Here is a 27,038-nt window from a genome sequence, read left to right as displayed (position 1 = left end):
CTCCTCCCGCCGCCCCTCCCTCCGCGCGGGGACCCCTGGCGGGTGGCGCGTGGACATGGCCAGCGACGCCGTGCAGGTAGGCGCACCTGCGTCCGTAGCTGCCCGGCGGCCAGACCGCTCCGGGGATCTCGGGGAGCGGGGCGGCCAGGGCGAGAGCTTCCCGAGCGCCTGGCGTCCCCCTTTCTAGGCCCTCTCTGTGGAGCCAGCAAGGGCCCTTTATCAGCAGATTCAGGGTCGTACCGGGTGGGGGAGCGGGGAGATGTAGGAGGCCCCCGCCGTATCCCTGAGCTCAGCCCCTCGGGTAGAAACGGACAGGGGAGACGGAAGCTTGACTTCGGGCATCTTGTTGTCCAGGTGCCTGTCGTCCTCGCCACTGGCCCCCTCCCCAGAGTTCGGTTCTAGGCAGGTGCTGCTCCACCTGGGGCAGGTACCTGGCGCTGTGCCTAGGGGGAAGGAGGCCGCCTCTTGGCCAGTGCCCTTCCCCCTCACAACAAAGCTCCAAGGGCCCCCGCCTCCAGATGGAGCTTTACAATGGTCCAGACGCCACGGGATTGGCACCTGTTGGAGGAAGTGCCCGAGTCACTTCATTAGGTTGGGGGCCAGAGAACCCAAATAGGCTGCCAGGTGGAACCTTACCCAGGTGGGGAGTGTCCAAGTCGGTACGCCAGAGGATTCTCCGGTACCTGGAATCCTACCACCGGTACCTGGAATCCTACCACCGCATGGGTGATAGGACAGGGTCAGACTCCACCCCTTTCCCCCTACTTCCCCAAACAGGTGACTGGCAGGCACCAACTTGCCACCCAGCCAGGTTCTCCCCGTGCTACCTTTTGAAAATCACAGTCCTGGACTCACCTTCCCCATCTGTGACAAGCAGGTCCAGGATGAAATCTGGCCTTTGGTTCAACTGACTCAAATCTGAAACTGTCTTGTATCTCTGGTGCTGTCATTAGTACCTCACCATCCCTCTGTTGTCCTGTGGTTGCTGTATAACTGGGTTCTCCTCTCCTTCTGCACCTGCCCTGGTTCCCTCTGTTTCTCCCCCATGACCCTCTGTCCCCAACCCCAGTCCTGCTGATGGCCTGCCAGCCTTGCCGAGGAGCTGGGCGGATCTGGTGTTGCCGATCACACAAGGTCAGACCTTGGGTCCCTGCCTCTATTCTCCAGCCCCGGGAGGCCTGTGTAGGAATCCCCTGGTGCATGCATGCGCTTAGCGTGTACCAAATATGATCCAGACAGAGGCTGTGATTCCTGGAACAAGACTAATGCCCTGGGCCCCTTTCCACCTCGTCTGCTCTCTCCCCCCCTTTCCTGGCCACCCCTTTCTTGTGCTTGTGCTTGCCGTCCTGTCCCTCTGTCTGTCCCTATATGTGCCTGTCTGTTCTGTGTCCGGCAAACGGATGTCCTGTCCAGATTCCGGAAACGCCCAAGGCATTGAAATATCCGGACTTGGGGGGTCTAGATCCCAGGCAGCTCTGGGGAGAAGAGGATTCTTGGAGGTGGACCCTTTGAATCTGGGATCTCCTGCTTCATGGTGGAAGATGAGGGAGCAGGAGTTCTCCAAGGCTGGTGCCAGCAGTCCCTGGTTCGTGGGTTTGCCTGGCTGGCCCTTGGGTGACCCCTCTTCCATGGGTAGGAGTGAGTCACCCCTATTGAGGGAGGAGAACCCTGGAGGCTGGGCCTCTTCCTCCCTGCTCTGCATATTCTCAGCCCTCAGCTGCTGGAGGTGGGGTCAAGGGAGCCTGCCCCTCCTCTCTCCCTGGTCTTCCCTCGTTTAAGCTGGCTCTGCTCTCGCCTGTACTCCTGCTCTGCCTGCTTGGGACAGGGTGGGATGGGTGGTGGGTGGGAGCTGGTAGGGTGTGGGTAGTATTAGGTGAGCCTGGGATTAAATTCCAGTGAGATCATTTCCTCACTGTGTGTCCTGCATTCAAGTGCCTTTGCCTCTCCTAACCTTTGTTCTACCATTGGAAAAAGTGGGCTAAGGGGGTGCTCATGGGAGAGAGAGAGAGACCAGGACATCATTCTGCAGTGGGACTGCTGCAGAGTCTTTACTGTGGTCATGGTCAGCAGCTGGTGGAGTGTGAGTCTGTCCTTTAACCCAGGATCTCTCAACCTTGGCATTGTTGACATTAGGGGCAGGATCATTCTTTGGGTGGTATTATCCTGTGCACTGTAGGGTACTGAGAAGCATTCCTGTTTTCCACCCATAGTTGTCAGTAGCTCTCCCTCACCACCCCCAGTTGTGACTACTAAAAATGTCTCTGGATGTGGCCAGTTGGAGGTGGCCCAAAATTCCTCCCACCCTTGTTGAGAATTGCTGCTGTTACCTCTTTGAACCTCAGTTTCCTCACTCAGGAAGGTGAGGATTAATGGCAGCTACTCAGGACTAATGTGAGGGTGTGGTAGGGTTAGGGTACTAAATGACACTGGATCTACAGTAAATCCTCCATAGGGGCAGCCGACCCTGAAGCTTGATTAGGAGCCAATGAAGACTTTCCTTATCTGTGAAATGGGTTTTCACAGAGGAGGAAGATAATACAAAGGGCACTCATTGCCTAGTGAGTGCTACATTCTGGATGCTCCCAGCCCTACTCCCTGTATAGACTGTGGGACCCTGGGGCAAGGTATGTTACTGCTAACGGTCTCAGTTTTTGCACCTTAGCTGTGCAGTCATAATAGTATCCTCCTTGTCGATGTACATTAGTTGGCTGGGGTGAAGCTTGGAGTAGCTGCTATTGTTATTAATAGCCAAGCTTGAACTTGGATGGGCTACTGATATGGGGGTACTGTCACCACCATAGCATCTAGTGCTTTGTCCTCGTGTTGGGCTAGCAGGGTCCCCGGGGCCTCCAAGCTGTGGTCAACAGCAGGGGGCCACAAGACTGAGAGGAAGCCGGAAATTGTCATGACCTGTGTCTGTGGGAAGGGGGTTGGTTCCTATGAGTGCTCACAGCGTTTGCATATAATTGTTCAATAGGGTAGGCTTAGAAGTGTGCACACACTCACCAGCCTATGTTCCTGTTACATCCTTATAGCATATGAAGTATATAGTGTGTGCATACCTGAGCCAGCTCCTGGAGCCTGTATACACTTGGGGGAACCTGCTCCCCATATCCACACTAGCGGGCATGTGAGTGTATGCAGGCGGGATGAGAATTGAGAGCCACCCTTGGGTTATCTCTACTGAAATAGGCTCCGCCTTGGAGTGGGGCTGAAAGGAAGGTTCCTCAGATGCCCCAGAGCCCTGTGGCTGGCCCAGCGCAGCGCAGGGGGTTCTGGGAGTAGCAGGAAAGAGGAAGTGGTAAGCAAAAGCAGCGAGAGGCCCTGCGGGGCAGAGGTTCAGGAAAAGGGCGGGGTCCTCAGCCAGGGCCCAGGATGGCAGAGGCTGACCCCCCTTTGGACCAGGAGCTGCAGGTAGAGTCTGGGGTCCCTTCCCAGGGTGGGTAGAAGAGGACCCCAAGTAGCAGAGGCCAGAGGCCCGCCCTCTGGACCTCTCAGTTTGGAACCGAAGGGCGGCGATAGGGCTGTGGTCATGGCATCGGAGTTTTCTGTTTGGAAGATGAGATGACTTGGGGCCCTTTGGCACTCTCAGGTAGAAGAGGAAGCAGGTCTCTTCTCTTTGGGGTTCCAGTGGTAGATGGTGAGAAGAAGAGAGTTAATCTAATTTGGAGGTACAACAGGGGAAAGAATGGGCTCACCCTCAGAATCTCCTAGTTGGAGGGTACAGCAGAGGGGAGAAGGGGACCACCCTTGATAATCCCTTGTTTGGGGAACAGTGAAGGGAAGATGAGGCCTATATCCTGGGCCTCCTAGTTTGCTGGAGGTGGGGGGGGAGGGCAACAGAGGGGAGTAGGGAAATGAGATAAGACCTGTCCTTGGGACGCCCTAGTTTGAGGGGGACAGCAGAAGGGACAAAAGTCCTGTAGCCTTAGGGTGCTTGGGAGGTACAGTGCTAGGGTGATATGGCCTATGCTCTGAATCCTACTGTACAAGGAAGGTAAAGGGAGATGTGGCTATGGGGTCTTCTAGACTAATAGGGCAAAAAAGGAAGAATACCCTGGCTTTCTAGTTTGGGGGCATCAGGAAACAGGGACAGGGCCTGTCTCATACACAGAGTGGTCCCTGTTGTGGGTGTTCCAGCCCAGGAGAGGGTGAGGCTCAGTGCGCTGTGCAGCCCAGAGCCCTCCTGGCCCCACTGACCCTACTCCATTCCCTGCAGAGTGAACCACGTGGCTGGTCCCTGTTGGAGCAGCTGGGCCTAGCAGGTGCAGACCTGGCAGCCCCTGGGGTGCAGCAGCAGCTGGAACTCGAACGGGAGCGTCTGCGGCGGGAGATCCGCAAGGAGCTGAAGTTGAAGGAGGGTGCTGAGAACCTGCGGCGGGCCACCACTGACCTGGGCCGCAGCCTGGGCCCCGTGGAGCTGCTGCTGCGTGGCTCCTCACGCCGCCTGGACCTGCTGCACCAGCAGTTGCAGGAGCTGCACGCCCACGTAGTGCTGCCTGACCCTGCAGCCACCCACGGTGAGTAGGGTTTCCCTCAGAGTGAGACTTCATGGTCCTGCTACCTGAGGCACCCACAGTCGCCTGGGGTGAGGCCAACCCCATCTTCACTGTCTCCTGTCAATCACGACAAGTTTGAGTTTCAAAATATAGGCAGAGGGAACACGAGAACAGCATCCAGAAAAATGCATACAGTTATGCCAACACGCAGACAAAGTCAAAGGATTTGCACAGTGTCCCGTGACTGTCTCGGCTCACACAGGCACAACTCCCAAACTGCACCAGAGCACTTGCACAGTATCGCACAAGTACCTAAGGCAGACAGTGGCAACAACACCTAGAGACTTCACACTGTCGCACAGATACCTAAAGACTGACAGCCACACAACACTGGGTGCCACCCCGAAACCTATGGTATTCCATACGTACTCAAAGTTTTACCTGGATATCTATACTCACATCAACACCTGCGCACCACCAGAGAACTTACATGTCGTATAAATACCCGAAGACACGATTGTGCCAACACTAAATCATGCCCAGAAATTTAGTGTTCCATGCTTATCTGTCAGGTTGGTAACTCTCTTGTCTGCCTGTGACTAAGCAGGTGCCTCTTGCTTTTTTCTCTTTATCCTAATAAACCTGTCCTTTTGAAATGTGAAAAAAAAAAAGAAACAATACAGTCACACTAACATCTAAACTCACAGTCACATCAACACCTGGATGACATCTGGAAACTTACATGGCATTGCATGCATACTCAAAGGCAGTTACCCAGAATCTCACATTCAGCAATCTCCAAGACAACACTCAAAGCCACACACACTGTCACACAAATACCTAGAAATGTAGTCATTACCACCCCCAGATGATACCCAAAAACTCTCTCAAAAATTGTGGGGGGCCCTCCCTAGTGGCACAACAGGTTAAAGCATGTACTGTGAAGTTATCCACACCCACTGCAGCATGAGTTTGATCCTTGGCCTGGGGGTAACCCACACAATGTGACAGACCTCTCCTGCCCCATCTGCTGCTCCCCTCAGCAGTGTATTTTATCAGTCTGCCTGTTCTGCTCCCCTCTCTGTTTCTGGTGGATCTTCTCACCCCCTGCACCTCAGGGCTGTACCTGGGTTCTTGTATGCATAATAAATAAATCTTTTAAAAAATTAAAAAATAATAAAAAGAACATTTAAAATAATTTTAATTTAAATTTAATTAATTCCTGGCGGTGCTACAGGGTTAGGATGCAGCACTGTAAGCCAGCCGCTGCCACTTCAGTGCGATTCTGATTCCCAGCCCTGGAGGTGATCCACGTGGCACAGCAGACCTCTCCTGTCTCGTCCGCTGCTCCCCTTAGCAGTGTACTTCATTGATCTGTCTGTTCTGCTGCCCACTCTGTCTCTGGTGAATCCTTTCACTGCTCCTGCACCTCTGGCCTGTACCCCAGTTCTGTATGCATAACTAAATAAATCTTTAAAAATAATAAAAGAAAAATTAAAGAAAAAAAAATTTTAAGATTTACTTGTTACGCATATAAGAACTGTGTACAGACCAGAGGTGTGGGGGCTAAAGTATCCACCAGAGGCAGAGTGGGGAGCAGAATAAGCAGATGGACTGAAATATCCTGGTGAGGGAAGCAGTGGGTGGTTCAGGAGAGATCCCTCATGTCATGTGGGTCACCCCCCAAGCTGAGGATTGAACTTGTGCTGCAGTGGCTGAGTTCACAGTGCTATGCTTTAACCCGTTGTGCCACCATGGAGGGCCCAAGAATTTATTTTTATTTATGCATACAAAAACGGTGTAGGCCAGAGGTTCAGCAGGTGATAGAATTCACCAGAGATAGAGTGGGGAGCAGAACAGGTAGATGTACTGAAATATACTGCTGAGGGGAGCAGCAGGCAAGATAGGAGAGGTCTGCTGCGTCATGTGGGTCAACTCTTTGGCCAAGGATGAAACTCATGCTGCAGTGCTGTTGATAGCTTGATAGCACTGAGACTTTAACCTCTGAACCATCAGGAAGGTCCCACTGAAAATTTCTTTCTTTTTTTCTTTCTTTTTTTTTTTTTTTAAAGATTTATTTATGCAATCAGAGCTGGGGTACAAGCTAGAGGTTTAGGGGCATTGATTCACCAGACACGGAGTGGGCAGATTGACAAAGTACACTGCTGAAGGGAGCAGTGGGAGAGACAGGAAAGATCTGTTGTACCTGTGGGTCACCTCCACAGCCAGGGATTGAACTCACACCGAAGTGGTTGTGGCTAGCTTGCAGTGCTGCACTTTAACCCACTGTACCACCAGGAAGGGCCCCATTGAAAATTTCTTTTATTTTTATTTTAACATTTTTAATTGTAAAAAAAAGACATAAAATAGGCCCACCTTGGTGGTGCAGTGGGTTAAGACGCAGCACTGTAAACTAGCTGCAGCCACTTCAGTGAGAGTTCCATCCCCAGCCCTGCAGGTGATCCACATGGAGTGGCAGACCTCTCCTGATCTGCCCGCTTCTCCCCTCAGCAGTATACTTCATTGATTTGCCTGTTCGGCTTCCCACTCTGTCTCTGGTGAAGCCTTTTACTGCCCATACACCTCTGGCTTGTACCCCAGTTCTGTATGAATAAATAAATCTTTAAAATAAAAAAAGACATAAAATATACCATTAAGTATATGGTTCAGTTGTTTTAAGAATATTCACGTTATTGTACAGGGATCTGCAGGGCTTTTCATCTGGCATCCATAACCCTTACACATATCACACATAGTAGTCAGAAACCCTCACAACAACCAATGACCTAGGCACTATCACATGAACAGCTACTCACACAGAGTCCCATAATCACCGGAGACTTTCATATTGCTACACAATACCCAGGGACATGTTGTCACACCAACACACAGATAACACCCAGAGATTCACATGTAATCACACCAATCCCCAGGGATTCACACATACAACTGCTAGACCCTTACAGATGCTCATAGTCCTGTCACAGACTTATATGCACAGTAAGGCAAGACCTGAAGATTCAACACTTACACCCACAGCCAACATTTCTACACACATGGCTATGTCAATAATGGGGTACTGACTTAGTCACAGTAGTTCTCAGTGATGGAAGAGAGTTCAGTCAACACCTAGAATTTCATAGGATCATATAACACCCTGAGTCCCTCTATAGTCACACCACTTCCCAGAGAGTCGCAGAACTCTGCCAGCACCCAAAGACACTCGTTTCTGGCTGTATCAACACCCAAACACAGCTATACCAGCACCTAGAAATCCAAACACACAGTTGTGACAACAGTCAGAAATGTCATAGAATCACTCAGCACCCAGAATCTCACATAGCCATTCCAGTCCCTGGCATTTTACATAGTACCATTGGCGCCGAGGGAGACACACTGGCTCAGTTACTCCAGTGCTGCAGTCACAAGCATAGTGACATCCACAGATACCCTCTAAGCTATGTAAATCTCAGGACTTCTGTTCACAGTCACACTAACACAAGGGACTCAACGCCGTGGATCATTTGCCTGTGCTCACTAGTGCTAGTCCTGCCCTAGCCCTAAGGAAGTCTCCCTGTGAGGGAGGTGATTTACCTCTGGCCCTTGGGCTCCTCCTTCCTAGGCCTTGGGGCAGAGTCCAAGCAGGGCGGAGGGTGGATTCTCTCATGGAGCAAAGCTTCCTGGGCAGATGGAGGTGAGGGTCATGCTGACTCTGTCACTCACCCTCTGCAGATGCTCCTCAGTCCCCTGGTGCAGGTGGCCCTGCCTGCTCAGCCACCAACCTGAGCCGTGTGGCTGGCCTGGAGAAGCAACTGGCCATTGAGCTGAAGGTGAAGCAAGGGGCGGAAAACATGATCCAGACATACAGCAACGGAAGCACCAAGGTGGGGCAGCGTGTGTGCACACTCCCACATCCACACACCTGTGAGCACAGGCTGGCGGGGCTGTGGCTTGTATGCATCTGCCCCCATGGGCAGCCTGGACCCTTTTGGCTGGAGCCAGAGGGGCTGATGGATGACTGGGAAGAAGACTTGGATTTAGGTGGCTCAGGGGGTTATAGAAGATAGGGTGATTATGGGTGGTATCAGAGATTGTCCCTCACACTTGCTTTCCCAGAGACTCAAGGGTATCCATGCTCAGGGCAACAGGCTGCCTCTCACTGCTGAGGTTCTCTCTCTGACACATGTACACAGAGGCAGACGGCACACACACCATGGTCATCCCATCTAGACACACAGAGATCCCATCATATATTATATAGATAGCAGTAACAATACTTACGAGGTACATAGCTCTAAATCCAGACACACATATACCATCAAATAGCCAGCATAATTATACTGGAACATTAAATTCACACCTAGAGGTTGGTGTTGCCACACATACACCCTATAATCCTGTCAACGCCATGAACATATTCACAGGTCTCCACCAGCACCCAAGGATGCTTGCAGACAGGCACAGCCATACCTACAATCTGAGACCTGTGTACCCACTGTCAGGAGAACACCCATGCCCTGTGTATGCACACAAATGTAAATACTGTACGGGAGGACACAGAACACGTAGATTTTTTTAACCTTTTATTGAGGTGTTATGTATAGACGTAAAGTGCAGAAAATGTACATGTATAACCTGATGAATTTTTTTCATAGTTTTTTTTTTAAAGATTTATTTTTATTTATGCACACAAGAACTGGGGTGTAGGCCAGAGGTGCAGGGGCTAAGTGGGGAGCAGAGCAGGCAGATCTACTGAAATACACTGCTGAGGGGAGCAGCAGGCAAGACAAAGAGGTCTGCTGTGCCATGGGAGTCAGCTCCCTGGCCGGGGATCGAACTCATGCTGCAGTGGCTGCTGGTAGCTTTACAGTGCTGACTGTAACCTCTGCACCACGAGGGAGGTCCAACCTGATGAATTTTTATCTGCTTTCTACCACCAATATCAAAGTACAGAACATTTCTAGTCATTCATAAAGTTGTCTCCTGCCTCCTTCAGTCAATACCCAGGCTCTTTCACTGAAGGTTTACTTTGGTACTTTGGACCTTTGTACAAATAGAGTCACGCCTCCCTTTCTTTCCCCTCTGGAAATGCCCACGTTGGGCTAAGGATCCCCTCCAGGAACATGGTTCTCAGCTCCTATGGCTGCTGACTGACCATGAGTCAGGGGCTGCATTTTTAGGGTTGGAAGTTTCAATTCCATGACAGAGTGGACATAGGCCCTGGAACCACTGGTCATAGATTTTACCTCAGAGGCAGGGTGCCAGGCTTATGTGCCATATGTATGTGCCAGAATAGGCAGCTTGAATCATTTGTTGTATAGAATAGGCACTACTAAGTGGTCTTGTTGAAGAAACAAATGTATACCTCTGAATCTGAGCAAATGTTTCTCAACCCTTTTTAAATTATCACTTCCCTAAGTAGGCTTTTCAGACATTTTTTTTTTTCATAATAACCTCACCCCCTGAATTTTATTTTCATACTAAAATGCCAATAACATAAAGTATACCATTTTAACTATTTTAAAGGGACCTATTCAGTGTCATTTAAGTATATTCACTGTATTGTGTGACCAGCACCTCTGTCTACTTCTAGAACTTTTCATCACCCCAAAGGACCCCATTAGCCATCCCTCCCAATAACACTCCCTCAGCCCCTGGCAATGACTCATCTGAGTTCTCTTTATATAAATCTAACTTTTCTGGACATTTCATAGAAATACAATATGCCCCCTGTCTGGCTTATTTCACGTAACAGAGTATCTTCAGGGTTCATCCTTGTGGTATTATACTGTGTATCAGTATTTATTTCATTTTATGACTGGATAATATTCTGTAGTATGGTTTTAACATATTTTGTTTATAAATCCATCTATTGATGGACATTTGGGTTGTTTCCACCTTTTGGCAGTTACACTGCTGTGTACAAGTATTTGAATACTCTCCTATGAAATTTTTAAACAGATCACATGTTTATCTGTGGGTGCATATCTGTACTTTATTCACAAAAAGAGTAAAATTTTTTCACTCCCTAAGAACCAATTTCTGCCTCTTGGGGCAAACATGAATAGAATAAATACAAATATCTTTCAGTGTCTTACCTAAATGTGAACATAGCACAAAACGATGGAAAATATCCACAACCAGACTCTAGCATTTGCACAACAGGGTCCTGGGCTTGTTCTCCTCATGACCATGGCTTGTCAACACCCACAAATAACTGGACCCCTGCTTACCATGGACTCACACACATACCCAGTCACCCCAGCTACAGGGCTACAGCCGCCAGGGAACTACACTCCCGTGCAAGCACCTCTGACAGCTGACACAGGGGATGCCTGCTGCTGCCAGTCATAACTCTCAGCCCCACATACAGATGAGCCCCGGCAATCCTTTGCCCAGTGGGTATTGGTGCTATTAGTGTTCCCACTCTGCAGATAAGAAAGCAGGGCCAGAGAGGAAGAATTGATTGCCTGGAGTCACACAACATATGATTCAGGCTCCATGAGCTGCCTCATTTCACACCAGGAAGGCATGTACATTGTCATATCCATGCACGAACCCGCTGTTGTGTGGTTACTCCGTGCCTGCACGTTAGCACTGGCCGTTAGGCCCTAGCTACCAGCCTTCCTCTCTGGGCTGTATCTACCTCCAGGACCGGAAGCTGCTGCTGACAGCCCAGCAGATGCTGCAGGACAGTAAGACCAAGATCGACATCATCCGCATGCAGCTCCGCCGGGCATTACAGGCGGGCCAGCTTGAGAACCCGGTGACCCCAGATGAAGCCCAAGGTGAGCCCTTCACCCTGAGACAGTCTTGCCTGTGCTCTGCTGGGAAGAGTAGTTTCTAGCCCCAATGAGGGCGCCCTTTCTGGAGCAGTGAGGTAGGTGCTGTGAATCCCTGTGAGACTAGAACTCCATTCTGATGATCTCTGGACCTTGGTTTCTCCCTTGGGGTTTGTACATGATCAGGTATTGACAAATTACAGCCCCTGGGCCAAATCCCAGCAGCAGCCTTTTTTATTGGCACATAGCCACTCCCATTCATTTGCTGCCAGCTAAAGCTGCTTTTGAGCTGCTGCTCAAAAGCCAGGTAGTGGTGCATTTTGTGCGAAGTTGAAAATATTTACTCTGGGCTTTATGGGAAAAAATTTCTGGACCCTGGACTAGGTGCTTGTCTTGTCATGTTGGTCCCCATTGTGTGGCAGTGCCAGCGGCTTGTGTATGTTTCTGTGTGTGTCTCCGTGAATGCCTGGTGGTGTCTCAGCCCAACATCAGCCTAAATTTGTGACAGGGTCTTGATGTATAACCATGTGCTACACATCAACGTTTTAGGCAACAGTGGCCCCTGTGTGTAACCTAGGTGTATAGTTATATGCAGTAGGCTGTAACATTTGGGTTTGTGGAAGTATACTTTGTAAGGTTTGCACAGCAGTGAACTCACCTGATGTTGCATTTCTCAGACCCTGTTGTCAAGCAGCGAATAACTGTGTGTGAGGGTGTCTGTGTCAATATTAACATGTCTTTGACTGTGGGACCAGGAGTTGCAGCAGTGTTAGCCTGTGTTTCACTATGAGAACTACAGGAGTGTCAGCTTTTGTGGTCAGTCTGCTTAGACTGCTGTAACAGAACATAGACCAGGGAACTTACACACATCTCTTGCTCACAGTTCTGGAGGCACGACATTGGCCCCGGCCAATCCAGCATTTGATGAGGAGCCATCTCCTGATGCCTACCCAGCATCTTCTCCCTGTGTCCTCACATGACAGGAGGAGGGAGGGAAGGAGTGCTCTGCAGTCCCCTTTATAAGGACTCTGGTTGCATTCAGAAGGGTTCCACCCTCTTAACTTAATCACTGCAAGAGCTACCACCTCCAAGTATCATCATCTTGGTAGTTGGGTTTCAGTGTGTGGATTTTGGGGGACAGAAGCATTCAGACCCTACCAGTGAGTCTTGTAACTCACATGCCAAAGTGTGTGTTTTTGTGGGAAAGGTGCTAGTGACTGTGAGTATCTCAGTGATCATGTGTGGTGTGTGATCATGGACTCTGGGTGATAGTGTGACTTTGCCCATGTGAGTATAAAGTCCTTGACTACATGCAACAGCAGTCCTGAGGGTGAGCGTGTGACTGTGTTTGTAATATAAAGTGCCATGAATGTCATGGTTCCTGTGATTCTGTCAGGATAAGTGCCTACCATTGTAGGTGACAGTATGACTAAGAGTCAGGGTTTGAATTTGGGTCATTGTACAGAGATGTTAGACTGTATCTGGAATCTACACATAAGTGTGACTGTGCCCCCGTGCTTCACGGTGACAGCATGGCTCTCTGCCTGTGTCTGTGCCATTGATGACTGTAGCCACACCCTGTATCAGGCCACACCCTGTGTCTTCACACTGGACGTAGCATCCAGGCTCTTTAAGTCTCTGGGTCTTGGCGACACTGTCCTGCCTATGTGACTGTGTGATGGCACTTCTTTGTCTGGCCTCATGCCTTATCCATGGGGCAGTGCAGTGAGTGCCTGTGATTCTCCCGGGGCCAGTGTGTTGTGTCTATGAGGGTTGTTGTGTCTCACGACCACATCCCTCTGCCCATGACAAAGTCCCTGTTTGACAGTGTGACTGCATCATTGTGAATGTGTGTTCCTCTACCTGTGGGTGACAGTGTGCCTGCATTGGTAACAGAACAATAATGCACTGTAACCCTTGAGTGACACACACACTCTCTGAGTGATAGTGTCTCCCTTCTCCCAACTACACACTCTGTTTCATCATGTGGGTGATTATTGTTCATTATCCAGACCTCCTAACTGAGGAAATTGGGTTGTTACCAATCTTCTTTAGCTTTTAAAAGAAGGCTGCAGTGAATAACTGTGTACCTAAATGAAGTACACATATGTTTCTATGGGATGAAATAGTTGAACTAGAGTTGCTGAATCATAGGATAAATATACTTGTGATTTTGATAGATGTGGCCAAATTGCCTCCATTAGAAGCAATCTGTGTGCTATCAGCAATAAATAAAAAGTTGCTATTTTTAAGAAGTGACCCTGTGTCTCTGTGACTATATCCTTGTGACTGTCCAGTTGCTCCTGGTGGCCTTTGGGGATGAAGTGGGACTTGGGACACATGTCCCCCTCTAAGCCTGTATTGACAGTGTGCCTGTGTAAGGAACTGCCCCTGTGTGATAGGGGCAGGATAGCTGAAACTCTGACCCCTCCCTTTGGTGATGGTGTTTGGATTAAATAGTGACCACGGCTGGGTGAAATGACTGAAATGAGAGGATGCCTGCAGGTGATGGGGACAGCCTCATCAAGACACTCTGTCCCCTTGGGAGAAACACAGTGCATGTGGATGGCAAGGTGTCTGCGGCCCATTCCCCTGGGTGGCTGCGTGTCTGGGACTGGGCTGGTTGACCCAGGTCCTGAGCTGGCCTCGCTTCCCCGTGTCCCGTGCCTACAGGGAGCCCAGACCTGGGAGCCGTGGAGCTGCGTATTGAGGAGCTGCGACACCACTTCCGAGTGGAACATGCCGTGGCAGAGGGCGCTAAGAATGTGCTCCGTTTGCTCAGCGCTGCCAAGGCCCCAGACCGCAAGGCCGTCAGCGAGGTGAGGAAGTGGGTGGGCTTCGATAAGGGGCGGGGCCGGCCCGGGAGGCCCGAAGACTGTGTGTCGCCTCGGCTGGGGTGGAGGCTGGGCCTCCCGCAAAGGGCAGGGCCTTGATGGGGGTGGTTCCTCTGCGAAGGGGTGGTTCCTAGTGAGGTCAGACCTCGGCAAAGGGTGGGGCATCAGCAAAGGGCAGAGCCTGGTTTTCTGGCCTCCCATGTTGGAGGTGGAGGGCTTTGACCTCCTGGGTGAAGGAGCCCTGTGAGACCTAGCTAGTTTAGGGGAGGGGTGTGTCCAGGCCCTTCCCCAATACCATCCCCCACAACACAGGCCCAGGAGAAGCTGACCGAGTCAAACCAGAAGCTGGGGCTCCTTCGGGAGGCACTGGAGCGGCGCCTAGGGGAACTGCCAGCCGACCACCCCAAGGGGCGGCTGCTACGTGAGGAGCTTGCTGCAGCCTCCTCTCCAGCCTTCAGTGCGCGCCTGGCTGGGCCTTTCCCTGCTACTCACTACAGCACTCTGTGCAAGCCTGCCCCGCTCACAGGTGGGTCCTGAGTCCCAGGTTCCTGCTGAACCCACACCCTGAAGCTCAAGACTCAGCTTCCTCCTCACCACCCAACCCTGCACCTCCAGCTCTTCACTCTCCCCAGCCCTGGAACCTATCTATCCTGCTGTTTTTCCCTTCTTGGTTCACTCCAGCCCTGTAGTTCTGTACTTCATTTCTACAGACCCTTCACCCTGGATGTCCAGCTCTACTTGTCCTCTGATTCTGAGCTCTTGCCCGTGCCCCCACCATCCTCACTTTCTCTGCTTTCCCACCTGGCCCTGGCTTTTCCCTCCGCCCCCCCCCCCATTCTGTAAACCCTTAGCCCTAAACTTCCGAATCCGCCCATCCCCTTCAGACTGCTTCACCTCCCTTGAAGCCCCCAGTCATACCTCACCAGACTAGACCCCATACCAGTACCTAGATCAGCCCGCTGACTCCTGTCCTGCTCCCCCCCCTTGCCTACACATAGGCCCCGAACCTCTCTCTCTCTGTACCTCAGTGTCCAGAGCCTCTGCCCAGTCTGGGCTGCCTTCTACCCCCCATCCCTTGTCCCATTTTCCTCACATGTGGGCCCAGACCTGCATCAGCCACCCCATCAGCTGCACTCTGCTTGTCCTTTTCCAGCTCCCATTTGCATGCTGACCGCTTCTCAGCTTGCCACAGATGTGGCTTCCCCGCTTAGCCCACCCCTCTCTCAGGTACCCTGAAGGTACGCATGGTTGGCTGCAGAGATCTTCCAGAGACCATCCCCTGGAATCCCTCACCCTCGGTGGGGGCACCTGGGACCCCTGACAGCCGTACCCCCTTCCTGAGCCGTCCAGCCCGGGGCCTTTACAGTCGGAGTGGAAGTCTGAGTGGCCGGAGCAGCCTTAAACCTGAAGCTGAGAGCTCCAGTGAGTACGCATGAGAATTTGGAGGGGTGAAGTGGTGGGGGAGACCTGGGATGCTCCACATTTCTAACACTTTATTCATTTTTAAAGATTTATTTATTTATGCATACAAGAACTGGGGTATAGACCAGATGTGTGTGTGGGCGGCGGGGGTAGAGGTAAGAGGATTCACCAGAGACATAGTAGGGAGCAGAACAGGCAAATTGACTGAAATACACTGCTGAGGGGAGCAGTGGGCGAGACAGGAGAGGTCTGCTGTGCCATGTGGGTCACCTCTCGGACTGGGGATTGAACTCGTGTTGCAGTGGCTGAGGACAGCTTCATAGTACTGCGCTTTAACCCTTGTGCCACCAGGGAGGGCCCACATTTCTAATACTTTGAAAAAAGCCATTATACCATACTCAATAAGATGGGTACTATAAAATGAAACCAGAGTTGGTGAGTTTGTGGAGAAACTAGAATGATTGTGCCCTGCTAGTAGCAATGTAAAAATGGTACAGCCACTGTGGAAAACGGTGTGGTAGGTTCTTACAAAATTAAATGTGGAATTATCAGATGATCTAGCTATCCTGCTTCTGATACATATCCAGAAGAGATCTCAAGGAGATATACACGAACATTATTGTACATCTATGTTCATTGTAGTGTTAATCACAATGGTCAAAAGAGGGAAGCACCCCCAGTGCCTGTTGACAGGTGAATAGATAAATGAAGGGCATTCTGACACATACAGTATGGGCAAACTTGAGAAGACATTACACTAAAGAAATAAGCCAGACACAAAAGGACAAATAACTTATGGTCCCAATTAGGAGGTATTTAAAGTAATCTAATTTGCAATGATAGAATACTAGTTGTCAGGCCTGAGGGGAGGGAGAAAGGGAATGAATTTTTAGTGGGGGCATAGTTTCAGTTTGGGGAATTGAGGAGTATGGAAATGAATGGTGGTTGATGGTTCCATAACAGCATAAACATACTTAGTACCACTGAACTGGATGCTTAAAAATAGTTAAGATGGTATATTTTATGTTATATGAAATTTGCCAGAACTAAAATACACACACATATGTATTAAAAGGAGAATAATAATAAAGCCTACAACCATGTTATCACTATCTAGGTTAAGAAATAGAACTCTTGGGCCCTCCCTGGTGGCACAGTGGGTTAGGACACAGCACTACAAGCCAGCTACAGCCGTTTCAGTTCGAGTTTGATCACTCGTCCCAGAGGTGATCCACAGGGCACAGCAGACCTTTCCTGAGCCACCCGCTGCTCCCCTCAGCAGTGTACTTTGTCAATCTGCCTGTTCTGTTCCCCACTTTGTCTCTGGGGAAGCCTTTCACCACCCCTGCACCTCTGGCTTGTACACCAGCTCTGTATGAATAAATGAACAAATCTTTTAAAAAAAAAAATAGAATTCTCTAGGAACCCTTCCTGCCATCTCCCCAGTTCTAGCCCCTTCCTATTCTAGAAATAGGAAGGGGCTAGAAATAGCTATTCTCCTGCCTTTTGTGATCATTACTTCCTTACTTTACTTTGTAGTTTGTTTTTTTTTTTAAGATTTATTTATTTATTCGTACAGAATTGGGCTACAGGCCAGAGATGCGGAGGATGAGAGGATTCACCAGAGACAGAGTGGGGTGCAGAACAGGCAGATTGACAAAGTACACTGCTGAGGGGAGCAGCGGGCGGGTCAGGAGAGGTCTGCGGCGCCATGTGGATCACCTCTGGGGCAGGCAGGGATCGAACTCATGCGGAAGTGGCTTTAGCTTCTTAGTGCAGTGCTTTAACCCGCTGCGCCACCAGGGAGGGCCTCTTTACTTTATAGTTTTAGCACATGTGTACATCTCAAAATGATACAGCTTAGTTGTGCCTGGTGTTTGAACTTCATATACATGGAATCATACAAAATGTATTCTATGGTAAAAACTTCATATACATGGAGTCATACAGAATGTATTCCATGGTAAATCATACAGAATGTATTCCACGGTAAAAGCTGCTTTCCTTCAGCTTTTTAGGGGAGACCTACCCATATTGTCTCAAACTATATTTTTTCATTTTTTACTCTTGATTAATCATCCATGTGTTAGACTGAGCCATATAAAATTGCTGTTTTTTTTTAAATTGCTGTCTTTTTTAAAAATGAAAATAGTTGAATATAAATAACTGCATGGTTCAGATAAAAAGATGATATAGTTTATATGTTAATTCTTTTGTTAATGGACAGTGAGATATTTTTACTTTGGGAACATTTTATAACCTTTTTATCTGTACATCTTCTGAAATATACTTGCATGCATTTTTCTAGGAGTATGATGCCAGAACTTCCATATAGAATAAAAGTGAAGTAGATCCCTACTTCACACCATACATAAAAATCAACTGGAGATAGATTAATGATCTTAACATGAAAGGCAAAACCTTAAAAGTTTTGTCAAGATAGATAACAAAATGCTATGGGGGAGGGGAATGACCTCTTTATAAGATATAAGAGCTATTCCCCCAACATTCCCTGACACCCCACATCTACCCCTGTTCTCTTCCAGGTGAAGTTAGCACTGTACTCAAGCTGGATAACACAGTGGTGGGGCAGACGTCTTGGAAGCCATGTGGCCCCAACGCCTGGGACCAGAGCTTTACTCTGGAGCTGGAGAGGGTGAGCTAGGTTGGAGGAAAGCCAGGCTTGGAGAAGGGAGGAGCATTGGACCTGGGCACACCAAGTGATGGTCCTCTTTCTTTTCCTTGAGGCACGAGAACTGGAGTTAGCAGTGTTCTGGCGGGACCAGCGGGGCCTGTGTGCCCTCAAATTCCTGAAGTTGGAGGATTTCTTGGACAATGAGAGGCATGAGGTGCAGTTGGATATGGAACCACAGGGCTGCCTGATAGCCGAGGTACAAACAACCCCTGGTCCTGAAAAAATACATCGTGCATCTCCTCTTCCCAATTTTCTAGAGAAGGCATGTTATCTACTGGTCTCTGAAACTTGATAGAAAATTACATATAGGGAAAAGGGATGGGAGAGTGTGTATAATTAGCCACATCAGTGACATGACTTAGGTTGGAATTGGTTTTGTTCTAAGGCAAGATTATTTTTTTAAGATGTCACAAAAAAAAAGAAAAAAAAAAAGTCTGGTAACATGTAATGGAAATTGCTACCAGGGCCACAGCTGAGTAGATTCCTGTAGTGGTATTATAGGGTTAGTGTCCAGATACCTGTGGGCTGAATATTCTCCATAGCAGGTACCATGAGGCACATTGTGGGCTGCTGAGCAACACCTCTGGTTTTCTCAGAATGTCAGTAGTACCTTCTCCCCCAATTGTGACAACCCAAAATGTCTCCAGACATTGCCAGAGCCCCCTGGTGGAGAGCCAACCTCCCTTTTAAGTGTTTTGCTGGGGTTAACCAAGGAATGAATCCTCAGGATAACCCAGTGAAAGAGGAGCTGTTGTCACATGTGACAGAAGAGGAAACTGAGGCACAGAGAAGGAAAGTCATGGTCCCCTTATTTAACTAAAATTATCCTAAAATACTCTTTAAAATTTCCCTGAAGATATATATGTATACCCTGATTCCTCTGCCTGTATCCATTTCCCCATGTGGAAATTCTTACATGATCTAATTGAGGACCACTGGAGGAGAGGAGCCAACAGAGGGGTGACTTCACATGGCAGGGCAATGGGTGATTCTTTTGTTTGGAGGACTGTTCAAAACCCCATGGAGGGTGGCAGTAGGCAACCCGGAGGCAGGTCTGAAACAGCCCTGCTAGCCTGCAGGGTTTCCTTAGAGCATTCTGGTTTTTTCTGCCTTTCCCAAGTGCTAGCCTATAGAACGCTCTGCAGTTCTGTTGTCAAGGAGCCTGTAGACGTGGAGTTCTTTCATAGACAGAAGTGTTCTCTATCCACATTGTCCAGTAGAATCACTGCCAGCTTCCTGAAGTGTGACTGGGGAACTGAAGTTTTCACTTCACTTAAATTATACAGCCACGCATGGCTAGTAGCCACCCTATAGAACACACATAAAAATCACAGTTGTTGTGACTTTAGCACCTTCTGGAAGATGTATTGGAGTTGGAAGAATTCGACTCAACTAGTGGTTTCCCCAGAGGGGTGGGCACCAGCATCACCTGGAGGGCTTGTGGAAATACAGATGGCTGGGCCCTACCCTTGTGTTTGCGATTCAGTGGGTCTAGGTGGGGACCCAACAGCCTGCATTTCCAGGAACTTACCAGGTGATGCTGCTATTGCTGGGCTGACACCACACTTGGGGAATCAGGACCCTGTGTACGTAGGACATTTTGGCTGGAGTTGCATGGATATCTGCGTGGGTCAGACCTCCTCCTCACCCCTCAGGAGGGCCTGGTTGCCTGCTTCTTGCTTTTCTAAGATGGCACTTCAGAGATGGCCCTGATGAACCACTTGTTAATTGCCTAATACTCTGGTTAGAAGTGATGCCACAGTGTTCGGAACATATGTGCACACCTATGCACTCCAGCGCTCCAGCTGCCTGGTTGTGGGTGAGGGGCCTTACCTGTTGGCCCCTCTTCCCAGGTCACCTTCCATAACCCTGTCATCGAAAGGATACCCCGGCTCAGACGGCAAAAGATCTTCTCCAAGCAGCAAGGTGAGGGGGGAGTTGGAGAGGGGAGAGCCTAGGGGTCCTGGGAGTGTCACAGAAGGTAACACCTGTCCCTGTCCCCCAGGGAAGGCCTTCCAGCGCGCTAGACAGATGAACATTGATGTTGCCACGTGGGTGCGACTGCTGCGGAGGCTCATCCCCAACACCACAGCCACAGGCACCTTCAGTCCTGGGGCTTCTTCAGGACCTGAGGCCCGGCCCATGGGGTAAGGAAGGAGGGCGTGGGAGTCTCAGCTGTCCCTGGTTACTTCCCAGGGTGCTGGGTCCCAGACAAGCCATCCTCTCTTGTGCTGTAGCGACATATCCGTGGAGAAGCTGAACCTTGGGGTTGATTCTGATAGCTCACCCCAGAAGAGCCCTCTGGATCCTCTTTCCAGTGCATTGAGCCCAGTGAGTATCCCCGTCTGATCCCAGGCTTGGTCTGGGTGGTATCACAGGGCTCTGCTCCAGTCTTCCTTCCCAGCACCAAACCCAGAGGTTGCCAGCAACTTTGCTGGCTCATACAATGTATGTCTGTCAGATGGAGCCAAATTTTTCATCCTGGATCAGAATGTGAGCTCAGAAATCAGGCTGCATGGGTTCCTATCCTGACTCTGGCACCTCCTTGCTGTGTAGTGGAGGGCGAGCAACTTCATCTCTGTGTGCTCAGTGCACTACCTGGCAGAAGAGACATGTTCAAAAGCCATGTGGATGATAGACAGTAAGAGCTTCCCCAGGGGCATTTTCATGGGGACAGAGAGTGTTGTGGATAGGAGGGCACGGGGAGCCTGCCGCTGTAATGCAGAGGACCTGCATCTTGATCTAGGTCAGAGGTTGGTGCCTTTTTCCACAAAGGGCCACACAGTCAATATTTCCTGCTTTGTGGGCCAAATGGTCTGATCACAATTACTCAACGCTGCTGTCGTGGAAAGCAGCCACAGATGATACAGACACGAATGGACAAGGCTGAATTCCAGTAACACTTTGCTGGTGGACTCTGAATGTCCTATCACTTTCATGGATCATGAAATAGTCAAACCCACCCACCCATCATGACCTTGGTGTTAATCAGGGTCATGAAATACTCTTCTGATTATTCCCCAACCCCAGTCCCTCAAAAATGTAAAAGCCATCCTTAGCTCACAGACTGTACCAAAAATGGATTGCACCAGTCCCTGGACTGAGGGATGGACATGTATGTAAGAGCTGGTCCTTTTGCCCACCTTGTTGAGTGCATTTTATACCTTCTTTTTAAAAGAAATGAAAATAAAAAAAATGTACAAAATGATGTAAAAATAAACTTCTGTAATAAAAAAAAGAAATGAAAATAACAATTATTCATTAATTGAAGAAGATACCTCATTAAATTAGATGAGCTTGGCAAAAAATAGTGTTGAATTAACATTGGATGCTGGGGAAGATGCAGGGTCAGACCGCATCTTGAGAACCCAAGGCCCTCCCTTCTCCCCCCTCCCCCCTCCTCGGGATAGTGTTTTGGCCACAGCTGCTTGGGTTCAAAACAGACATTGCCTTGATCCAGCACTTCCCCTCGAGACATTCACATATGTGACAGAAATACATGTAGAGTTATAGCTTACTGTAGGCAGAGAAGCAAAACTGGCATCAGGGGCAAGCACTAAACTCAGTCATGTGCCATGTAATGTTTCTGTCAGTTATGGCCCACATATAGGTGGTCCCCAAATTCCTATTGCCTAGTGACTTTATTTTATTGTTTTTAAAGATTTTACAGAACTGGGGTGCAGGCCAGAGGTACAGGGGTGTTGAAAGGATTTACCAGAGACAGAGTAGGGAGCAGAGCAGGCAGATTGAGGAAGTACACTGCTCAGGGGAGCAGCGGGCGGGTCAGGAGAGGTCTGCTGCTTCATGTGGGTCACCTCTGGATGGAGATTGAACTTGTGCTCAGGCAGCTGCCACATAGGTCTGCACTTGAACCTGTTGCACCCCCAGGGAGGGCCTTTTTTTTTTTTTAAGATTTATTTATTTATGCATATAGAAATGGGGTACAGGCCAGAGATGCAGGGGTGGTGACAGGATTTACCATAGAGTGGGGATCAATGAAGTACACTGCTGAGGGGAGGTGCAGGGGAGACAAGGAGAAATGTGCTGCGCCATGTGGGTCACCTCCAGGGCAGGCACTGAGGTGGCCTCTGCCAGCTTCGTAGTACTGTGCTTTAACCTGCTGCGCCACCAGGGAGGGCCCTGCCTAGTGACTTTCAAGTCAGCATTTACACTGGCAGCATCCTCATACATCTCTATGATAATTTGTATAAAGTTGTCTAATGAGGCATTTCTCAGAATGTGTTTCTTTTGTTAAGTGATACATGGCTGTACTTGACGACATGGAATGATATACAGCTCTGAAAAATCAGGCTGATCTCCCTGTGCTGGCTCAGGATGATTTCTAAGACAGATTGCCCAGTGGGAGATTGGAATACTTTCGGTCATGAGGGCAGAAAAGTGGAGTCTGTACTGGTGTGGGTATATACTAACTCTAGAAAGATACCCAGGTTATCATTAGCATTAGCTGGGTCTAGGAAGGGCCCTGCGGCAGGAGATGACTTTCTACTGTATACACTATTTGCACAGATTGAATTTATTTCTTTTAAGGATTTATTAATCCTGTACCACAGTTCTATATGCATAAATAAACAAGTCTTTAAAGACAAAAAACTGAGGGGTCGGGCCAGAGGTATGGGGGGCTGAGGGGACTCATCAGATACAAAGTGGGGGCAGAACAGACACATCTGCTGAAATATACTGCTGAGGGGAGCAGCAGATGAGACAGATGAGGTCTGCTGCACCATGGAGGTCAGCTCCCTGGCAGGGAATCCAACTCATGCACTATGAGGCTATCCATAGCCACTGCAGCACGAGTTCAACCCCTGGCCAGGGAGGTGGCCCATATGGTGCAGCAGTCCTCTCCTGGCCCACCTGCTGCTCCCCTCAGCAGTGTCTTTCAGCAGATCTGCTGTTCTGTCTCTGATGAATCCTCTCACCACCTCATACCTATAGCCTTTCCCCCAGTTCTTGTATGCATAAATAAATAAATATTTTTGAAAACGTTATTATATACTGCATGACTATATTTGCAGCATGTATGACGGAGAAAAATAAAGCAGAGAAAGGGGATGGGGATGTTAGGGAGTTCTGTTAATTATTTTTTTTTTTAAAGATTTATTTATTTGTGCATACAGAACTGGGGTACAGGCCAGAGGCTCAGGGGCGGCCAGAGGCTTCACCAGAGACAGAGTGGGGAGCAGAACAGGCAGATCGATGAAGTACACTGCTGAGGGGAGCAGCGGGCGGGTCAGGAGAGGTCTGCCACGCCATGTGGTCACCTCCGGGGCAGGCGGGCATTGAACTCATGCGGAAGTGGCTTTAGATTCTCAGTGCTGTGCTTTAACCCGCTGCGCCACCAGAGAGGGCCTCTGTTAATTATTTAATATGATAGTTGACTGACCTCCTGCAAAAGTTACGTATGAATAAAGACCTAACGGGGGTTAGGGAAGAGCTGTATAGGTATTGGAGAAAAGGAAAGTGTTGTGGACGGAGGGAACAGCTGGTATAAAGGTCCTGGGATGGAAATGTGCCTGGCATGTTCAAGGCACAGAAAGAGAGGGACACTGTGGCTGGTGGAATGAGTGACGAGGCAAGTGGGAGGAGGCGTGAGGTCACAAGATGGTGTTGTGGTTCTGGTTGCCTCTGACTTCTCACATTCTGACTTCCTCTCTTGGCTGCAGAGTTCCCCCATCCAGGAAACTACCACCACTCCAAAGCTGTCTCCAGAGACAAAGGAGATCCCAGGCCCCGCCCTATGCAGGTGATACCCCTACACTGCCCGCCACCCATTACCTCATTCAATATTCTTGTCCACACCAGCGTTCTCTCTCCACAGTCCTCTGAGGAAGTCACCACTGACCCTTGAAGATTTCAAATTTCTGGCAGTGCTGGGCCGGGGTCACTTCGGGAAGGTGAGGTGCGGGGCACAGAGTTTGGGGGCTGGGAGTCCAGACTTCCAGACGCTGGCCTGGCTGCTCAAGCTGCCGCTGCCAACTCTGGTTTCAGGTGCTGCTCTCAGAATTCCGGTCCAGTGGGGAGCTGTTTGCCATCAAGGCTTTGAAGAAAGGAGACATTGTGGCCCGAGACGAGGTGGAGAGGTGGATTAAATGAGAGGATGCATTGAGTATTCTGCACAGTGCCTGGCTTCCTGTAAATGCCCCGTGGAGGCACTGAGACCATCCCCAGTCTCCCTGAATTCCTTTTATTAAGCAGGAACCCATCTCAGACAGGCTTAAGCAAATAGAGGAATTTATTGCTCTAGATCAGAAAAATCCAGGCGTGTTCTGCCTTCAGGCATGGCTGCATGTAGGCACCCACATGCTGTCTCTCAGTTCTGGTTTTCTGTGTATGGGCTTTGTTGTAGTTCTTCTCATGCAGGATGAGATACCCCCATCCAGCAGTTTAAGTCTTGCCCACCAGCTATAGCCCTTCTTAACAGTTCCACCAGTAGTCCTGAGATTGAGCCCTTTTGGCTTGATTTTTCCATTTCTGAACCAACTCCTAGCTAGAGAAACTGGGTTCTCTACCCCATGGAGGTTGGGAAGATGGGGAAATGCTAGGGTCAAGGATAGACTCCAGCAGAGGAGGTTCAGAAACATTAAGCAACTTGTGAAGGTTGAACACCCATGCAAGGCCCTCGACAAGTATCTGATGAGAACTCTGCGGAGTGTAGGTGTAGCAGGAGGGAGAAGCTGCTGAGGTATCTGAGCCCTGCTCCCCACCCTATCCAGCCTGATGTGTGAGAAGAGGATTTTGGCTGCAGTGACCAGTGCAGGACATCCCTTCCTGGTGAACCTGTTTGGCTGTTTCCAGACACCAGAGCACGTGTGCTTCGTGATGGAATACTCTGCTGGAGGCGACCTGATGCTACACATCCACAGCGATGTGTTCTCTGAGCCCCGAGCTATGTGAGCCCCACCTCCACCCCACCCCACCCCTTCGCCTTAAGGCTCCGGCCTTGCAAGCTCCTAGAGTCCAGAGAGCTCTGAGAAGGGGCTTTTGAGGATGTGGGAGCCAGGCTTATGTGGCTTGGTCGGCCCGGCACCCTCACACCAGCTTTTTTCTCCAGCTTTTATTCTGCCTGTGTGGTGCTGGGGCTGCAGTTTCTCCATGAACACAAGATTGTGTACAGGTGCGTGCGTGGGTGTGCTGGTGCTCATGCGTGACTGCTCTGCCATCTGGGAACCTCAGCTTTCAGGCAGGACCCAGATCCCACCCATCCCTCTTTACATCCCTTCAACCCTTCTCAGGGACCTGAAGTTGGACAATTTGCTCCTGGACACTGAGGGCTATGTCAAGATTGCTGACTTTGGCCTCTGCAAAGAGGGTGAGGGGTGGGGCTGGGCTTGAGGGGTGGGGCTGGGATCTGAGGGGCTGCCTGTGGGAATTAGGGGTGGGGGAGGGATTGGAATTATCCCCACACTGGAACAGGGGTGCTTATCACTATGCCAGGCTGGACTAGAACTGGTACCCTTCCCTGCCTTCCATAGCCTCACTGCTCTGCTATCCCTAGGAATGGGCTATGGGGACCGGACCAGCACGTTCTGCGGGACCCCAGAGTTCCTGGCACCAGAGGTGCTGACAGACACGTCCTACACGAGGGCAGTGGACTGGTGGGGGCTGGGCGTGCTGCTCTATGAGATGCTGGTTGGTGAGGTGAGACCCTGGGTCGCCATATTGGGACCTGAATGTACCCTGCAGTGGGATCAAAAGTGCCTCCATGGGCAGATGACTTCATCTCCCTGGCCTCAGTTTCCACATCTGTAAAAGGGTATGCTTGCCTTCCCATGTGAGCCAGCACCCACGGGAATCTGCTGCTGGAGTAGCGGGTTTTGGAGGGGCTGGGTGTAGAGTGGTCAGAGGAGGGCTTAATTTACACCAGCTTGCCCTGTCCATAGTCCCCGTTCCCAGGGGATGATGAAGAGGAGGTATTTGACAGCATTGTCAACGATGAGGTTCGTTATCCTCGCTTCCTGTCAGCTGAAGCTATTGGCATCATGCGCAGGGTGAGGACTCCATAAGGTGTGGTGGGCCTGGGGAGGGCCCTGGGCTGAGTGGAGCAGACTAACATGGGGTGACCACCTCCAGCTGCTGCGCCGGAATCCAGAACGCAGGTTGGGTTCCAGTGAGAGGGATGCAGAGGATGTGAAAAAACAGCCTTTCTTCAGGGTAAGCACCCCCCTACCTGACCATGCCCCTAAGGACCCATTTTCCACACCAACATTGTCATCTCACCCTCCCACCTTCATTTCTACCCCTCTCTTACACCACTTCAAGGTAGGGAGCACTGCCCTGGGTATAAGTCCAGTTCTCCCCATACAACCATACCTCCTTGATCCCATAGGCACCACCCAGTTCCCCACTATATGCTGTGACTCATTAAACTCAGGAGATCAGGGGGCAGTGGGGTGAGGCTCTAGCCTGGGGAGATCTGGGTCAGCCTGTTGAGCCTGCTCTGCCCTCACAGACCCTGGGCTGGGACGCCCTGCTGGCCCGTCGCCTGCCTCCGCCCTTCGTGCCCACAGTGTCAAGCCGCACAGATGTCAGCAACTTTGACGAAGAGTTCACAGGGGAGGCCCCCACGCTGACCCCACCACGGGACGCTCGGCCCCTCACGGCCACCGAGCAAGCGGCCTTCCAGGACTTCGACTTCGTGGCTGGGGGCTGCTAGTCTCTTCTTGTCCCCGGACCGCCCCAACCTAGCTCTTAGTAGTTTTTAAAAAGGCCTTTGGGATTTGCCCCATTCATGCATTCTCGGGCTCTTTTTCTGTATAGTAATGGGGAGGGTGCTGTGCTTGGAGGTGGA

The 27,038-nt window shown here is 50.1% G+C and overlaps 1 protein-coding gene across 3 annotated transcripts; it reads left to right on the top strand.

Annotated features, from left to right (window-relative positions):
* Positions 1-6: 6 nt before the first annotated feature.
* PKN1 (protein kinase N1) lies at positions 7-26,983 on the top strand. Of its 3 annotated transcripts, XM_012729084.1 has the most exons (23): positions 7-76; positions 1,070-1,134; positions 4,220-4,520; positions 8,232-8,383; positions 11,152-11,287; positions 13,955-14,100; positions 14,428-14,641; positions 15,343-15,537; positions 18,084-18,193; positions 18,285-18,428; positions 20,086-20,158; positions 20,238-20,379; positions 20,470-20,563; positions 23,914-23,993; positions 24,069-24,144; positions 24,239-24,330; positions 24,964-25,140; positions 25,302-25,364; positions 25,483-25,559; positions 25,746-25,888; positions 26,131-26,238; positions 26,321-26,401; positions 26,700-26,972. In XM_012729084.1, the coding sequence occupies exons 2-23, from the start codon at positions 1,078-1,080 to the stop codon at positions 26,901-26,903; spliced, it is 2,865 nt and encodes a 954-aa protein (XP_012584538.1). In that variant the 5' UTR covers positions 7-76; positions 1,070-1,077; the 3' UTR covers positions 26,904-26,972. The 3 variants fall into 3 exon arrangements, with proteins under 3 accessions (XP_012584538.1, XP_004688738.1, XP_004688737.1); XM_004688681.1 differs by lacking the exon at positions 1,070-1,134 and having other exon boundaries at positions 26,700-26,983; XM_004688680.2 differs by lacking the exons at positions 7-76; positions 1,070-1,134 and adding an exon at positions 3,351-3,414 and having other exon boundaries at positions 26,700-26,983.
* Positions 26,984-27,038: the final 55 nt, after the last annotated feature.

The sequence above is a fragment of the Condylura cristata genome, unplaced genomic scaffold (assembly GCF_000260355.1).
Source record: "Condylura cristata isolate star-nosed mole 26May11 unplaced genomic scaffold, ConCri1.0 scaffold00024, whole genome shotgun sequence".
Classification (NCBI taxonomy): Eukaryota; Metazoa; Chordata; class Mammalia; order Eulipotyphla; family Talpidae; genus Condylura; species Condylura cristata.
The sequence above is the reverse complement of the archived record's forward strand: the minus strand, read 5'-3'. Positions and strand labels throughout refer to the sequence as shown.

Excerpts from the sequence above, each read along its gene's own strand:
- PKN1 (XM_012729084.1), top strand. The coding sequence starts at position 1,078 with ATGGCCTGCCAGCCTTGCCGAGGAGCTGGGCGGATCTGGTGTTGCCGA. Across the intron at positions 14,642-15,342 it reads CAAGCCTGCCCCGCTCACAG|GTACCCTGAAGGTACGCATG; the intron begins GTGGGTCCTGAG and ends CCCCTCTCTCAG. Across the intron at positions 15,538-18,083 it reads ACCTGAAGCTGAGAGCTCCA|GTGAAGTTAGCACTGTACTC; the intron begins GTGAGTACGCAT and ends GTTCTCTTCCAG.